Here is a 17,391-nt window from a genome sequence, read left to right as displayed (position 1 = left end):
CTGGTTAATTCTTTTTTTATAGTAATGTTATAAAAAATTACAATTTACAACAATAAAAATTAATATAAACAAAAAAAGAAAAAAAGAAAAAGAAAAAAATAGAAGGCGCAGAAAAGAAAAAAAGAAAAAAATAGAAAGAAAAATAGAAAAGAAAGAAAAAATAAGAATGTAGTAAAGAAAAAGAAAAGAAATATATAAAGAAGTGACTTCCCCCTTCACCACTACAAGTATAAAAAAACTTAGTAACTTATCACCTTCTCTTAAAATGCAATAAACAATATCTTCTTCCCATATCCCATTTCTTATCTATAAACGAATCCATAAAACCTCATTTCTGATGTCAGCAAAAGTCCATTACAGGCTACCAGAGATAACAACATATCTATTTTAACATTGATCAAATAAACCAACTTTACATTCCTTCCTTTTACTTCTAACAATCTTGAACTTTAGTCCCTTTAAGTAATGTCGCAGAACTTGATTTCTTTTTATTTCTTCTTTGTTCCTTCTCACAAAATTCTTCAGAGCTTTAATAAGCCTCTTTTGTAGATCCAATATAGGAAAATCATCTAGGTCATTCTCTTGGTTTGTTATTTGTATATCACTTTTAATTATTAAGACATCAGCTCAGCGTAACATCTTTTCCCATGTCATTCTCGTAGCCTGTCATTTTAAATCCACTTTCAAATCAGTCTCAATTATGTCAGATAATACATTGTCCTCTTCCATAACATCTTTTAAACATAGTCTATCTACAGACACTCTTAACATTAACTTCTGGGTCCATTGTTCAAAAAAATACTTCAGTATATCCAATGTTAAAATATCTTGCTTCATTATGTATTAGTAAGTCAAGTTTGAGTGTTCTCCTTTAATTGTAATTTTTAGTTCCTTCTAGTTCCCTCTAGTGTCCAATTTTTTAAGTCTTATCTTATGCTTTTTTTTTTTTAAGAACTCAAAACAAAAGCATTTTCCCATGGGAAGGATTCTTTATAATTAATTCCAAAATCTTATTTCAAATTTATCTGGAACCTTAGTCCATTTGTAACTTTCTAAAATCAGAGTTTTAATCATCCTTTTGCTGTTTATTCTGGGGGAAAAAAATTAAGTCCTTAACTTGGTATTAAAACTTAGTTCGCTAAGGATTGAAGGAAACTCACTTGGTTGATCCAAAGGTTCCTAATAGCTGAACATCAGTTAACAAGCAATTTCCAAAAGTGATTAGAAAAGGAAGTATGCGAACCCAGTGTCCTTTTGTAGGCACTCACTGTGGTTTGGGCAAAACGGTTATTCCCTCATCTCTCAAATTCTAAACCCACTGGAGACCGCTATCTTGTAGTCTCCTCACAAGGATCAACTGCCTTGTAGGTGATCTCAAGTCCTCTCCTTGTCCAGAGAGGAATTATGAAGAACCAGCCTACTTGCCGGCTCTTCATTCTGCCACAGTTAATGGCTCTGCTTTTCACAGAGTCTCTTCAGTTTCCCATTTCTTCCCTGGAAGTCTCTTAATTCTTGATGATTGACATGTTGAAATAGAGTTTAAAAAGATTATATGTTACAAAGACCTGCAAGCAGATTAACTGAATTCAAATCCCAAAACGTCCTCTGAGCTTTTTCAGACTTTTAAGAGAAACTTGCATTTGAATCTGATGAACTGAGCTGCAGCTCACAAAAGCTTATGCCTTTTAATAAAATGTATTAGCCTGAAACAGCGCTACAGACTCCTTCTGAATTTACTTATTTTAATTTGTAAGCTGCCCATCTCAGATACATAACTCTTGGTGGCTAACAATGATTAAAAACAGAATAAAAACACCAATAAATAACATAAATGGCAGCTGACATTAAAAAACAAACAAACCAACAACAACCAGTACAACAATCAACCTAACCATGATATGGGTTCAGCCACATCCCCAGGGCCCCAGCTTAGTAACAAAACCAGGCCTTCAAAGCCTTACAAAAGGCCAGCAGGGTTGGGGGCAACTCTAATGTCTGTGGGGATGATGTTCCAGAGGGCGGGGACCACAACAGAAAAGGCTCTCTTTCTGGGTCCCACAAGATGACCCTCCTAATGGACAGGCCCCAGAGCAGTGTTTTTCAACCTTGGCAACTTCAAGCATGCTAGGTGGGGAATTCTGGGAGCTGAAGTCCACACATCTTGAAGTTGCCAACGTTGAGAAACACTGTCCCAGAGCATCCCTCTCCTGCCAGATCTAACAGGATGGGTAGAAACAACTGAGGAGAGATGGTCCCACAATTAACCAGGCCCCAGAGAAACTTATGTGATATACAAGTTACTGAAAATATTCCTTTGATTTTAACTGAAGTAGATGTACAGCATTTTTCAATATTGTTAACAATAATAACAATTAATAAGTATCTGGTATACTTAAGAGGAAAGAGTTGAACTTGCTTTATTTGTGCTCTTGTATGTTTACACAATACATTCAGCAATAATAGATTCTCCGCCTATACTTAAATCTCTGCTCCTGCAAAATCTTCTATCTTCCTATCCTTATAATCAACAAATTAATCCTCATATATAAAATAAAATTCTGGTCAAGCAATGGGACAAAAGGGGAAAGAGGGCTAATTATTTTTCCAAATTGTTAAGATAAGTTTTATATGTGGATTTGTACTCGTAAATATTATCGCTCATGCTTAATTAAGACATTTTAATCAAAACTACTAAGTGTCCACTATAATTATTTACTAAAAATACAGCCATGCCCTTAGATATCCTGAATTCCACACAATATCGATATATCACAACAACTTACCTCTGAAGAGAAGTGCCCTCCTGATTCTTGCCTACTCTGTTGTACTTCCGGGCACTGACTTCATGCTATGGAAACATAAAAATATCTTTAAAATTCCTTAAATACCTGTTCAAGCACTAAATCATCTTCCTCCCACCTGCTGTCTCCTAGATAAGTTGGAATTACAAATTCCAGATTTCCCAGTCAGAATGAAAATACTGAAGGCTTCACTAAACTAAGGAACTCATCTCTGCTACAAAGGATTGGATACAAAGATACCAAATTTGGCCATGTGCCTATAAAAGGAGAGATATACTAGTACCTAATTTGATTAGGGTTGAATACATCTGAAAAAAGCCCAATTCAGCTGCAACATTTTGTTCTGAACATCATAGAGGGATGTTTGCTTTCCATATTACAATATATGTACCTCCTCATTTGAAAATTCTTTTCGCCTCCAAGAAAACCACCACCTTCCACCTTTCTTGGGCATCTTCTCTTTCATCAATCTGTCAACAGTATTCTGAAACCACAGGAAAGAGGAAGAAATACTGTGGCAAATTGGTTTTAATCCAAAAGCAGCTCTTACAGGTGAAACTCGAAAAATTAGAATATCGTGCAAATGTTCATTTATGTCAGTAAGGCAACTCAAAATGTGAAACCAATATATGAGATAGACGCATTACATGCAAAGCGAGATATGTCAAGCCTTACTTTGGTATAATTGTGATGATTATGGCGTACAGCTTATGAAAACCCCAAATTCACAATCTCAGAAAATTAGAATAGTGTGAAAAGGTTCAATATTCTAGGCTCAAAGTGTCCCACTCTAATCAGCTAATGGATCCATAACACCTGCAAAGGGTTCCTGAGCCTTTAAATGGTCTCTCAGGCTGGTTCAGTAGGAATCACAAGCATGGGAAAGACTGCTGACCTGACAGTTGTGCAGAAAACCATCACTGACACCCTCCATAAGGAGGGAAAGCCCCAAAAGGTAATTGCAAAAGAAGTTGGATGTTCCCAAAGTGCTGTATCAAAGCACATCAATAGAAGGTTATGTGGAAGGAAAATGTGTGGTAGAAAAAGGTGCACAAGGAGCAGGGATGACCGCAGCCTGGAGAGGATTGTCAGGAAAAGGCCATTCAAAAGTGTTGGGGACTTTCACAAGGAGTGGACCGGGGGTGGAGTTAGTGCATCAAGAGCCACCACACACAGACGGATCCTGGACGTGGGCTTCAAATGTCGTATTCCTCTTGTTAAGCCGCTCCTGAACAACAAACAACGTCAGAAGCGTCTTACCTGGGCTACAGAAAAAAAGAACTGGCCTGTTGCCCAGTGGTCCAAAGTCCTCTTTTCTGATGAGAGCAACTTTTGCATCTCATTTGGGAACCAAGGACCCAGAGTCTGGAGGAAGAATGGAGAGGCACACAATGCACAATGCTTGAAGTCCAGTGTGAAGTTTCCACAGTCTCTGTTGATTTGGGGAGCCATGTCATCTGCTGGTGTTGGTCCACTGTGCTTCATTAAGTCCAGGGTCAACGCAGCCGTCTACCAGGAGATTTTGGAGCACTTTATGCTTCCTTCCACAGATGAGCTTTATGGGGATGCTGACTTCATTTTCCAGCAGGACCTGGCACCTGCCCACACTGCCAAAAGTACCAAAACCTGGTTCAATGACCATGGGATTACTGTGCTTGATTGGCCAGCAAACTCGCCTGACCTGAACCCCATAGAGAATCTATGGGGCACTGCCAAGAGAAAGATGAGGGACATGAGACCGAACAATGCAGCGGAGCTGAAGGCCGCTATTGAAGCATCCTGGTCTTCCATAACACCTCAGCAGTGCCACAGGCTGATAGCATCCATGCCACGCCGCATTGCAGCAGTCATTGCTGCAAAAGGGGCCCAAACCAAGTACTGAGTACATATGCATGCTTATACTTTGCAGAGGTCCGATATTGTTCTATTTCCAATCCTTGTGTTATTGATGTCATGTAATATTCTAATTTTCTGAGATTGTGAATTTGGGGTTTTCATAAGCTGTACGCCATAATCATCACAATTATACCAAAGTAAGGCTTGACATATCTCGCTTTGCATGTAATGCGTCTATCTCACATATTGGTTTCACCTTTTGAGTTGCCTTACTGACATAAATGAACATTTGCACGATATTCTAATTTTTCGAGTTTCACCTGTAGAATCTTAAATAAAAATAATAATAGACCCACAACTGTTGGATAAGCTCTAATCTCCAAACATATCAATACCAAATGTCTAATCCAGGAATGAGCCAACCAGCCCACAACTTCCAATGTTCCCAAGAATAAGGTATCATAGAAGGATAACAGTCTTACTGCAGCTGATCCAGCTGCATGAAGAAACTCCAGGCAGCAAGAATGGGAAGTCAGAAGATACTTTCGAGCTTCAAGGAGGAACAGCAGGCCAGCGAATGATGGCACTGAACTACAAAGTCTATTCGGTGGAGTCCTTGGTGCTGTCTGAGCTTGGTTGTTTGTTTGCAGATGTTTCATTACCCAACTAAGTAACATTGTCAGTGTTAGTGAGCGTGGGGTTTGTTCCCTGTTTATATACAGTAGGTTGCCTGTACTGTTTATATACACTAGCTTGCTACAGTGGCAGATAAACAGGGAGCAAACCCCACACTCAGACTAGCACTGATGATGTTACCTAGTCAGGTAATGAAATGTCTGCAAGCAAACAACCAAGCTCAGACAGCACCAAGGACTCCACATTAACCCCTGAGATAGATAGATAGATAGATAGATAGATAGATAGATAGATAGATAGATAGATAGATAGATAGATAGATAGATAGACAGACAGACAGACAGACAGACAGACAGATAGATAGATAGAGTACACATATACTGTACATACATACACACATATTCTCTTCTATTGAAAGTCTATTCTGGAAACTTAGACCTGTTCTGGGTCTAAGATGTTACTGTAGCTTCTGTGGTGGAAATAAGTAATTTACCTAAGGAGGAGGCATATACTCAGAAGTAAAGTAATAAGGCCTGCTTACGTTGTATGTGGAGAACTAACAGGCTGGGTATTTTCTCTCACTGAAGGTGCATTGGTCACAGCAAGGATTTTATCAGATGGGATGTGTTGGGCACTAATTTAAAAGCCAAAGCTTTCCAAGATGGCAGCTCGCTACAAGGCAGCAGATTCTACAGTGTAGAGTCTATCCCATCTATGTCTTTCCTAACTGTAGGAGGATGTATTCTTAACTATTAATTGCCAAGAATCTGGCTGTAGAGCAATTTTCCTCAGGGGTAGTTCCAGAGGGCAAACCCAGAGGATTATAAATCTTCATATGCCAGCACAGTCTATGATGTTTTGCCAGTTAGAACTTCCTATGCTGGACTTAAGTATAAGTATCTCTTTTTGATTACATTTACTTCTGAACTGTTATTTTTTTCTTCTGAATCTCTGTCGAACCCTTATAATTGGGTTTTACAACTTTGTTCTTTATGTTTGGGAGGACATGTTATCACATTGACTAACTTTCTGCACTGACTTCCAGTAATTCCTTTTTGCTGCTCAACAGCTTATTGTCTTTGTGTTAATAATACTTAGACCTGCATTTTTAAAATTACAATAACCACTGAAAGAGACAGTTATTTGGTCAACAATGTATGGGTTTTTTCCTTCATTCTAATTTTTTTTTCCATTTAAGAACTTCAAGGGAAATTTCCCATTATATAAATATAATTTGCTTTTACTGCACAGCTAGGAATTTTATTAATCCAGATACTGCCATTCTGTTTGTTTTGATACATTTTGCTTCAACCAGTTCAAGCTGGTTCTCAAAGAATATCTATCTATCTATCTATCTATCTATCTATCTATCTATCTCCTGAAGCCTGAAAGTATTTGCTTATATCAGAAGCATGTTTTCATGTGTAACATACTACATTGGCATAGTATCAGAAATCACAAATTGAGGGGATAGGACTTAAAAATAGTCCAGGCAAACTGAATCATTTTTTTCTCACCTCTATCTCATATTAAGGAAAATTAAGGAAAGGGCAAGGCAACAACCTCTGTGTGTGGCTAGTATTTGGTCCATGATCTGGAAGATGGGGAATAAGAGAGATTTTGCTATACAAAATTAATGGCATCATCTCTGGCAAAGTCAAAAACAAGATAATGGATTTTAGGAAAGACTTAATGGACATTTATGAAGCAATATAGATGAAGATTTTGATGAAAAAGATTACAAAGTAGAGATAGTTATGGCAAGATTATCTTGCTTAAAATTTATTGTTAGATGTGGTTAATAAGGCATTAAATGAAAAGAAAAATATTCAATATAACCTAGACAATAGGAATTTAACAAAATGTGCAATATTAAACTTTAAGGTATAAACCACATCTTAACTACTAAGGGCCTAAGTTAAGGTGTTTGCTATTGCTAATATACCAGAAATATCAAAATGATGTAGGCAGAACTATGACTACTAATGTAGGTGGAAATAATGCCTTTGTTATTTACAATGGCATCAGGTTTAACTAGTTTTTCTACCTCATTATACAAATACATACTTTGTAGAATATTTGAAATAGATCATCTTACTTCTTTAGTCATCTTTACTACAGTATTTGTTTTCACAGATAACCAGTTGCGTTATTCACCCTGCTTTATGCAATTCCGTCCTACTTTTTTAAAAAATACATTTTGATGAACATATTTTATTTGGAGAAAAAGACTAATTCAGTTGTTAACAAAGGGCAAGAAAGAAGACTTCTAAGCATTACCACCAAACTCTGGGAAGTTGGACTACTTATAACATAATTTTCTTAGGCCTCCTCCCCTCAATCTTTTCCTCTTTCTTCTATTATTTTCAGAATTATTAATTTTGAAGGTATACTATTAATACAGTTTTAGGTATGGTTTTCTTCTGTTAAGTAGGTTAGCTGTATAAAATTAAAAATCAGTGACAAAACCCAAACAGCAGACTGCATTTCACAACTTAGCAATTTTTTAAAAAATATATGACTATGATAATCTCATATTAAGATCTGCTATAGTGCCATATTCAATGTTTTAATTAGATTGGGAAAATACAATACTTAAATATGGGTTGGTAATCATAAGGTAGAATATCACTTCCAATCCTAGCATCTAATGTTTGTACAGAGAGTTGACACCATGTCCATCAAATATAAGCACCTGCCTGGACAAGTAAATTGCCATTTAAAAAAAAATTCATCTTACATATGGGCTTATCATTCTCTGGAAACCAGGAAACTAGGATTCCTGACAGCCCTACAGAAAGAAGATAGTCTTAATAAACTATTGCTGCAATACCATTCAGAAGCATTAAGACATCCTGAAGCTTTGGATAAAAGGTCTGCTTCTCTGCTGGCATGCTATATTAGTCTGGTCTTTTGGAGAGAGAACACCAATTAGTTTGTTAGGTTAAAAATGGTTTGCCGTAATGGAGTTAAGAATCTGTGTTACAGCATTCTTTGAATGTTGAAACATAAAAACTTAAGTAAGAAATTACATTTTTTTTACTAAACACAAAATTGCATTAACTTACTTTGGGAAGCTTCTTTTGGAATGCCTGTAGTGAGAGAACCATCGGAGCTGCAACTGCCCAATTGTAATATCTACAATTAGAGAGGGGAAGAAAAAACTCTGTATATAGTGGTATGAACCTGATAGCAAAGTAATAGATGGAAAAGGATCATCAACACTACAGAACCGAAAGAAGTTGCGGTATGAATGGATGAATACATGTAGATGTCTGAAACACTGCACCAAGTCATTATTTGCCTAAATACATTACACCACAAACCAATGGCAAAGCCCAATGTTTGAACCCAGCCATACTCAACTAAATCTCATTGTTTCATGGGGTTTCCAAGACATTAGGATGTTTTTACGACAGACAGCTGAAATGTACTGTATGTATGCAGGTGTATGTGTGTCCATTTCACAAATGTGTACGTGTAACTGAAATAGGTGACATTACAGGTTTTCATAAAAATCTAAATCTGGTATCTTAACAAACCTCTAGAAGGAAGGTTTAGCCTATAATAATGTCTGCAGTCCAGCAAAGGACAAGCCAATCCCGGCTATACTGTATTTACTGCTGTCATGGTTGCTGAACTCAGTATATGGAAGTGTATGAGCTTCATATATACCTACATATAAGTCTTTTTTTTTCTTTGTTGGGAATAATTGGGAGCCAGAACACATAAGAGGGGAATGCAAGTTCCACCTTCATACAAAATTCACTGACTCAGCAAGGCAGATCTTAAGGAACACCCAAGGATATCACTATTCTCACAGAATGCAACTAGAATTCACTCACTCATACACATACATGGCTATATAAAGCTCCTTTGGGGAACACAAATACCACAAATGAAAGTGACATTCCTACTCACTTCTTTTGGATCTGTATTACCAAATTTGGGTCTTCAAGAATTGCTGGGTTCTCTGCAAACTCCTGATAGGACACTATATGCTTCATAAACTTCTCTGCTAAAATGGAAGGCAAAAAAATGTATACCTAACTGAAAGCCACAACAAAGTTATTTGTAACTGGTTGTAACTAACCTAAAGACTTTAACAAATTAATTACTACTTCCATTACCAGGGCAATTCTACCTAGTCCCATCATAATAATGTTTTATAGCAAGCCTACATTACATACAGTACTTCCATCTATTGCTATAGCAATACAACTTATATGTTTTCCCCAAAGATTCTTGGAGGTCAGGCAGCCAAGGACATCACTAGAAGTTTCATACTGGAGGCAGACAGGTTTCAGATCTGCAGATATATTTAGCTGGTTTGGTCTTCCCTAGAACTACAAAAACCACAACTAAGAGCAGGTACAAATGAAGTGAATAGCCATACCCTAAGAAATTAAGGGAAAAAATTATTTCCAAGCAGAAATGTATAATCGGTACCAGAAACAAGTTCATAAGCATTTTACATCTACATGATGCTGATCTGATTTATATACCCTTATGCTGTATTTACCAGCATGCATTTTTAAAAGCCACAGGAAATCCAAGCATGAATTCCTCATTTTTAGATAATTGCCCCCTAATTCATTCTGTAACTAGGTACTATTTCTCCCACCTAATAAACATCTCCTTTAGAACAACTTTACCAGGTAGCACTGTAGAATGCCAACTCACTATCAGATCTCTACAAAAATCCTTACAGTACCAAACTGCATTCCCTCCTTTGCCTCTAAACATACCATGAGATAACTCTCCATCATCCCCAAGACCTCCACAGAGAGACAAGAGGATGGGGGGCATCAGGCTATGTTCTATAGATTCCAAAAAAGTCTCTGTACTGTTGTCACCAATTGCACCACCCAGCATGTGGGGATGAGAGAAGATGCCAGGATCAGACTGTGCTCGTGGGCAATTCAGCTCAGCATCACTAATAATAAAACCAAAAAAGATAATATAAATATCTATACCGTGTGAATATTATTCCTTTAAGGCAAGAAAAATGGTGGCATATGTTACTTGTTTCAGGAAAGTTCACTGTTGTCCTCATCTCTGAGCACTAGATCATCTATTATAGTAAGACTGGGGGGGGGGGGGGAGAGGCTGCATATTTCAGAGAGTTCTTCGGAGTTGTCAAATGACGACTCTATCTTTTATGTTCTGGTAGGGAAACTATGGCCCTTGGGCTCCAACTTCCATCCTCCCTAATCATTATTCATGCTTCTGGGGCTGGTGGAAATTGGAGTCCAGCAACTTTTGGAAAATCACAAGTTTCCTTATTTCTGCTTTGTGTATTTATACACACACATGTAAAATGTCATCTTATTTGTATTGGGTTAATATTAATCAACCTGAACAGAGACATGTTGTCTTACAGTTACTGAAACAATTTGCATATATATCATAGTTTAATTTAGTATATATGGGCTTTGGGCTTATGCAATCCACATTTCCTCTTCTCCAGTGTAGTGGTAAGATACTAAGACGACATTCTATTAGTTGTAAGGCTTCTGAATCTGCACATTGCGGATGATAACCTTTAACTATTGGCAGATTGTGATTATTTTGAATGAGGACAAACTATCCTGTTCAAATTACCACCTTTTAAGGACATTGACAAACTGGAGTATGTTTGTGGGAGAGAAACCAGGATGGTGAAGGTTTAAACAGAGCCTATGTGGCCATTGGTCATGATTAAGTTCCTGCATAATGCATTGGCTAAGGCATTCAAGGCCCATTCCAACTCTAACTTTAATTCAATACTAATTTCATCTATGGTTTCTCCAGAGAAATCAGAAACATTAGCCGTACCTCTTGGGGAAATAAAGTGCTAATTGCTCCGCATCCAAGTTTGAGATATCGTCTAAATAAATATCAGTAGGTCCCAGATGAGGGTTTTTCTTCATGGAACCTCAAAGAGATTCAAAAAGGATTACAATAGCCCTGATAATTTAATAAAGAAACTGTACTTCCATAGGCATTTCTATAATCGTTCACTCTAATAATGGAGCCACCCCAAAAAAGCAGTAAATACCTATATACTGCAGAAGTTGGCAAATAATTTTTTTAAAAATCCATAGAACAATTTCATAGAATGTCAAGGATTTAGTTGCTAAGGTACTATCAAGGTAGTTTCAATTTCTGATGTCTGGATTAACACTAGAGGGGCAGAATTTTATGTGATGAAAGAGAACAATTTGTAATATCTGGGAATCTTTAGGTCCTGTGACATCGGAAGATGTGGACAGGATCCTCTGTGAGATTTCAGCCACTTGTAAATTAGATCCATGCCCCTCGTAGGTCATAACCTTTGGTCTGGGAGGGCATAACTATGTGAATATAGTAAAGTGGCGAACATGTTTTGGAGGGGAGTGAGTTATGCTGCCAGCTTAGAAGAAAGTAGTAGTATACCAGCTCCTCAAAAACCATCCACATAACTGGTCTCTAATTCAATGTGTTTTAGGCAAGGTTGTTAAGAAAGTGGCTGAGACTCAACTCCAGGGATGGATGAGATTATCTGGTCCCTTCTAGCAAGCTTTAGGCTTGGGCTAGGAAAGAAACTGCATTGGTCACTCTTGTGGATGACCTGCTTGAGATCTGGATGAGGAAAATACAACCCTCCTTGTCCTACTAGATTTCTCAGCAACATTCAGTTCCATCAACCATGGTATCTTTTTGGACCATCTTCAAGGGTTGGAGATTGAAGGCACTGTTTCACAGTGGCTCTGCTCCTTCCTGAACATCCAGTTCCAATTGGTATTCTTGGGGGAGGGGGAGGTCAAGCCTTCGGGCACTTTAATATGGGATGCCTAGAATGTAGCTCTCTCCCCCATGCTGTTTAACATCTATATGATGCTACTAGGGAAAATAATCCATCAGTTTGGGGCTAGGTATCATCAAAATGATGATTATACCAGTTTTACATCTCTACTCCAAGCTAAGCAGTGATGGAGTGAAAGGTCTTACCCAATACCTGGAACTCTGAATGGAGCAGAACAGACTCAAACTGAATTCCAGCAAGTTAGTTATAGTTGGTATAGAAACCTTCGTGTTCCATGAATATTCAATATATTGCCCTAGATGAGGTCCCATTTCCTCTGAAGGAACAGGTATGTAATCTGGGGCTTCTTCTGGACTGCCTGTTCTTGCTAGAGCAGCAGGTGGAGGCTATGGACAGGAGAGTCTTTGGAGATCTTTGGCTAGTCCACCAGTTGAACCATTTTCTGGACCATTGTGTCTTTTTTTAACTAGACTACTATAATTCACTGTATCTGGGACTGCCCTTGAAGACAGCTTGGAAGCTGCAGTCAGCAAAGAACACAACTGCCCACTTGCTGACCAATGCTACCTGGAACACCTATTTTCCAGATATTGCACTGGTTGCCAGCAGACTTTTAAGCTCAGTCTCATTTACCCACTTAAAGATATTAAGAGGTTGAGGCCTGAAGGCTGCCTTCCTCAGTGGCAGCCCCCTCAGTCCCCCCCTGCCAGCAGCCCAAGGTCAGGTTATCCCCCATTCTTTTATCATACCAGTCCTCTTCTACAGAACATTTGGAAATGAATAACTTTAATTTGTGATGGAATGGAATTATGAAGGCCAAGCTCAGGGAGATAAACATTTTCTTAGCTCACCAGAACCGCGTAGGAGGAACAAGAGGATGAGACTGGCACCTCCCTGAGGAATTTACATTGTTGTGGCTGGAGGACTTTGGGAACTGGGGTTTTAGTCTGGGAAGATTGATGTCAGGCCTAGCCCAAGGAACTCCAAGAGACAATGCCATTTCAGTCCAGCTATGTTTATTAGCTACAACCTCTAGCAAGAATGTTCCCAGACTAAAACCCCAGTTCCCAAAGTCCTCCAGCCACAACAGTGTGAATTCCTCAGAGAGGTGCCAGTCTCATCCTCTTGTTCCTCCCACGCGGTTCTGGTGAGCTAAGAAAATGTTTATCTCCCTGAGCTTGGCCTTCATAATTCCATTCCATCACAAATTGGAAGTCAGCAACTGATTTTGTTTTGTTTTGTATTTTGTTATGTTTCAGTGCTTTCAATACTACAAGTTGCTTAGAGTCTGACAAGTAAGCAGCGTAAATATTATTGTAATTAATCTCCCTTTCCCCCTTTAATAACCAGGGACATGGAAATTATAAAGTAACTTGTCTCATTGTCTGCAAAGGGGACTTCTGAATTCAGACTGAATATTCTAAAGTGGATTTCCCATTTGGGGGACTCTTTTTTATGGATGCAAGATGTTAACAGGCCTTTTGCCAGTACTCAGTTCAGGATTCTCCATGGTTTCTATGGGTAAGTGAATATGGAAAAGGGGTGGGAAGGATAGAATGTATTCTAGAAAATAAAAAACAGAACATCTTCCCATCTCCTCAGGGTATGAATAGTTATTGTTCAAGATTCTTCAGGAGCATGGGAAAAGATATTCTCAGTGAGATCCAAATATAGCTGGAAGGCGCCGTTCCAAGTTGATTGAAGTAGCAAATACACACACACACACACACACACCTGTTGGAGTTTGAGGATGCACACTACCACACTTTGTTGACAGACTCCACTACTATATTCTAATAGCTTTCCATGTCCACTTACTCCTTCTTTTATCCTGGTTCACCTCTGGACCACTGCAGGGCTCTATGTTTGACAAAGGTTTCTTCAGAGAAGGTACTTCCAAATCTAGATATGGAGTCTGCATAGTTGTCTCCTTGATGGAATTTGGTCCATCATCCTCTCCAACTGCTGCTATTACTTGTGTATCTCCTGGAAGTCCATGATCAGTGTCTAGTTGGTTTCCAGGCATACATATGGAAGGACAGGAGCCTTCACCTCCCAGAAGTCCATTTCCAGAAGGAAAAACAGGGGTTGGCCTAATTATGGGAGAAGATGATGTATCATCAGAATCAACTGTTCCCAGGTCACTTTCTGAGCCAGCTGTAATAGCCACAAAGCGAGTTGTCTTGTCCACAGGGGTAATGGTGGTTGGGTCATTGGCTGCTGTTGCAGAGACATTTGGGACAGGCTTGATTGCTTCTACACGGTCTGATTTGCTCACCTTGAGAAGGGAAAAAGTCTTGTGAAACAGCTCACAAAAGAGACAAAACAAAATGATTTTCAGGACACATTTTTTTCTTCTTCTAACTACAGTTGTTATTATTACACCATGCATGTACATGTATATGAGATATTACTGCCAATACTAAATCACATAATTTTTACTGGAATTTAAAGCAAGATCACAGAATGTTAACACAATACAAATAAATGAAATAACACACTGATTTTTATTATTAACCAGAAGTAAGGTTTTCCTGAAGAATCATGTGTTATATATAAATAAATGAGATACAGTCTTCCTAAAATGACTCAGGTATAAATTACTTTCACATGCAATTATTTTGTCAATTTATGATATACCGATGCAAATCAGAAATACATAATCTGAGGTCACAGGTAGTCTCCAAACCTTTGATCTACTGAGCCCTGTTGAATGACAATTGCTGAAAATTGTTGCCATTCTGAAGCAAGAACAATTCAAAAATTGTAGTATAAACTTTAAATAGCCATACCATTGATTAAAAAACAAAGACACCGCACCCCACCCCATTTTTCGATGCCTGAAGGACCACTTACTTCTAGTGGTTTCTGCCCAACCATTAAGCACTAGAAGACTGGACTTTCTACAGATCCCATCCCTTAGAGAGTATCACTTGTTGGGACCTTAGAATTGGGTCTTCTTCATCTCTATTCCCATTCTCTAGAACAGCATTTTCTCGACACCAGGCAGGCTCTCACTCTCCTAGTCTTTCGCAAAGCTGTTAAAACCAGTTTCTTTTTAGTGAGCCTTTGGGGTATAATGGCTGGTTCTGTGTTGCTACCTTCTGAGGGTGAATATTATATATGCCAGTTAGTCCTTGGTGTTGGGGACTTTGCTGTTGTTGTTGTTATATATCTTTAATCTTATTCCTAGAGGTAGGTCTGTAAGCCATCTAGAAACAGGCATGATTGGGGTAGCATAAAAGCCTAGTAAATCCATCCATCCATCTGTCCATCCATCCATCCGTCTGTCCATTAATTCATCCCCTCTCCCCAGGAAAATACTGAAAACCCTGTCCTGGCCCATATGCGTGACATATCCCTGCCTACCTTATATCATTTATTTGCATACTTCAACTCTTGGCCCCCATGAAAATATTAAATATATTGTAGGCCACCCCATTATAAGGACTACCAAAAAGGAAGTCCCAAGCACATACATAAAAATGTGGCTATTTTTTTTTTATTGTTATGATGGAGTACATTTCTGCATCTATTTGTATAACAAATGAAGCTATGCATCCCAGAGGTTCTTCCTTTATCTATACCCACCTCTGGCAGTCTTCCCCAGGACCATTGTAGCTGGGATTCAGAACCAAGTGGCAGTTCAGGATTTCTGATTTCCAATTCAGAGTCACTTTTTGGAGCAGACGAACAATTTGGAGAAAGGCTGGGGAAGGGAGATAGAGCAGAACAGTTTTAGTATTGGTAGTGAGGAATACTGGTCACCTCACCTTTTGCAGGTAAATGCACAATAGAAATCTGCAGAATCAAGAAATCATCGTAAGAGGTGATGTAATGGGGCAGGAAAGAGAAATTTAGGAATATCAGCAACTTTAGAGAGCAAAATCAGTTGAAGGGGTAGAAAAAGAATCTGGCTATTATATTCCTGTCTTCTAGGCTCATTGTGCTCCTAAGGAAGAGTGCATATCCTTTTCTGTCTTTTTGTTCAGGACTAGTTCCACCATTTCATTTAACTTGAATCTCCTCACTCCTAGTCAATGTTATAGCCAAAGGTGATCCAATTCTGCTCATCTTCAAACATAAAATATTATCACCACTTCTCTGTTAGCTTCTGGGACCATACAGGTGAAACTCGAAAAATTAGAATATCGTGCAAATGTTCATTTATGTCAGTAAGGCAACTCAAAAGGTGAAACCAATATGTGAGATAGACGCATTACATGCAAAGTGAGATATGTCAAGCCTTACTTTGGTATAATTGTGATGATTATGGCGTACAGCTTATGAAAACCCCAAATTCACAATCTCAGAAAATTAGAATATTACATGACATCAATAACACAAGGATTGGAAATAGAACAATATCGGACCTCTGCAAAGTATAAGCATGCATATGTACTCAGTACTTGGTTTGGGCCCCTTTTGCAGCAATGACTGCCGCAATGCGGCGTGGCATGGATGCTATCAGCCTGTGGCACTGCTGAGGTGTTATGGAAGACCAGGATGCTTCAATAGCGGCCTTCAGCTCCGCTGCATTGTTCGGTCTCATGTCCCTCATCTTTCTCTTGGCAGTGCCCCATAGATTCTCTATGGGGTTCAGGTCAGGCGAGTTTGCTGGCCAATCAAGCACAGTAATCCCATGGTCATTGAACCAGGTTTTGGTACTTTTGGCAGTGTGGGCAGGTGCCAGGTCCTGCTGGAAAATGAAGTCAGCACTGGACCACTGGGCAACAGGCCAGTTCTTTTTTTCTGTAGCCCAGGTAAGATGCTTCTGATGTTGTTTGTTGTTCAGGAGCGGCTTGACAAGAGGAATACGACATTTGAAGCCCATGTCCAGGATCCGTCTCTGTGTGGTGGCTCTTGATGCACTAACTCCACCCCCGGTCCACTCCTTGTGAAAGTCCCCAACACTTTGGAATGGCCTTTTCCTGACAATCCTCTCCAGGCTGTGGTCATCCCTGCTGCTTGTGCACCTTTTTCTACCACACTTTTCCTTCTATTGATGTGCTTTGATACAGCACTTTGGGAACATCCAACTTCTTTTGCAATTACCTTTTGGGGCTTTCCCTCCTTATGGAGGGTGTCAGTGATGGTTTTCTGCACAACTGTCAGGTCAGCAATCTTTCCTATGTTTGTGATTCCTACTGAACCAGCCTGAGAGACCATTTAAAGGCTCAGGAACCCTTTGCAGGTGTTATGGATTCATTAGCTGATTAGAGTGGGACACTTTGAGCCTAGAATATTGAACCTTTTCACACTATTCTAATTTTCTGAGATTGTGAATTTGGGGTTTTCATAAGCTGTACACCATAATCATCACAATTATAC

General features: G+C 38.8%; 1 protein-coding gene across 2 annotated transcripts in view; it reads right to left on the bottom strand.

Moving 5' to 3' along the window:
* Positions 1 to 17,391, bottom strand: part of LPIN3 (lipin 3) — a 60,423-nt gene that overhangs the window by 9,305 nt on the left and 33,727 nt on the right. For both annotated transcript variants that reach the window (XM_088128524.1, XM_015888448.3), the window contains exons 6-13: positions 15,652 to 15,769; positions 13,879 to 14,338; positions 11,091 to 11,190; positions 10,022 to 10,209; positions 9,195 to 9,291; positions 8,342 to 8,411; positions 3,193 to 3,285; positions 2,784 to 2,848 (exon numbers count right to left, since the gene is read on the bottom strand). In XM_088128524.1, the coding sequence (XP_087984650.1) occupies positions 2,784 to 2,848; positions 3,193 to 3,285; positions 8,342 to 8,411; positions 9,195 to 9,291; positions 10,022 to 10,209; positions 11,091 to 11,190; positions 13,879 to 14,338; positions 15,652 to 15,769 (1,191 nt within the window). The remainder of the gene's footprint in view (positions 1 to 2,783; positions 2,849 to 3,192; positions 3,286 to 8,341; positions 8,412 to 9,194; positions 9,292 to 10,021; positions 10,210 to 11,090; positions 11,191 to 13,878; positions 14,339 to 15,651; positions 15,770 to 17,391) is intronic.

This window comes from Python bivittatus, unplaced genomic scaffold (assembly GCF_059951505.1).
Source record: "Python bivittatus isolate LINGU-HERP-01145 unplaced genomic scaffold, Pbiv_v1 ctg000700_np1212, whole genome shotgun sequence".
Lineage (NCBI taxonomy): Eukaryota > Metazoa > Chordata > Lepidosauria > Squamata > Pythonidae > Python > Python bivittatus.
The sequence above is the reverse complement of the archived record's forward strand: the minus strand, read 5'-3'. Positions and strand labels throughout refer to the sequence as shown.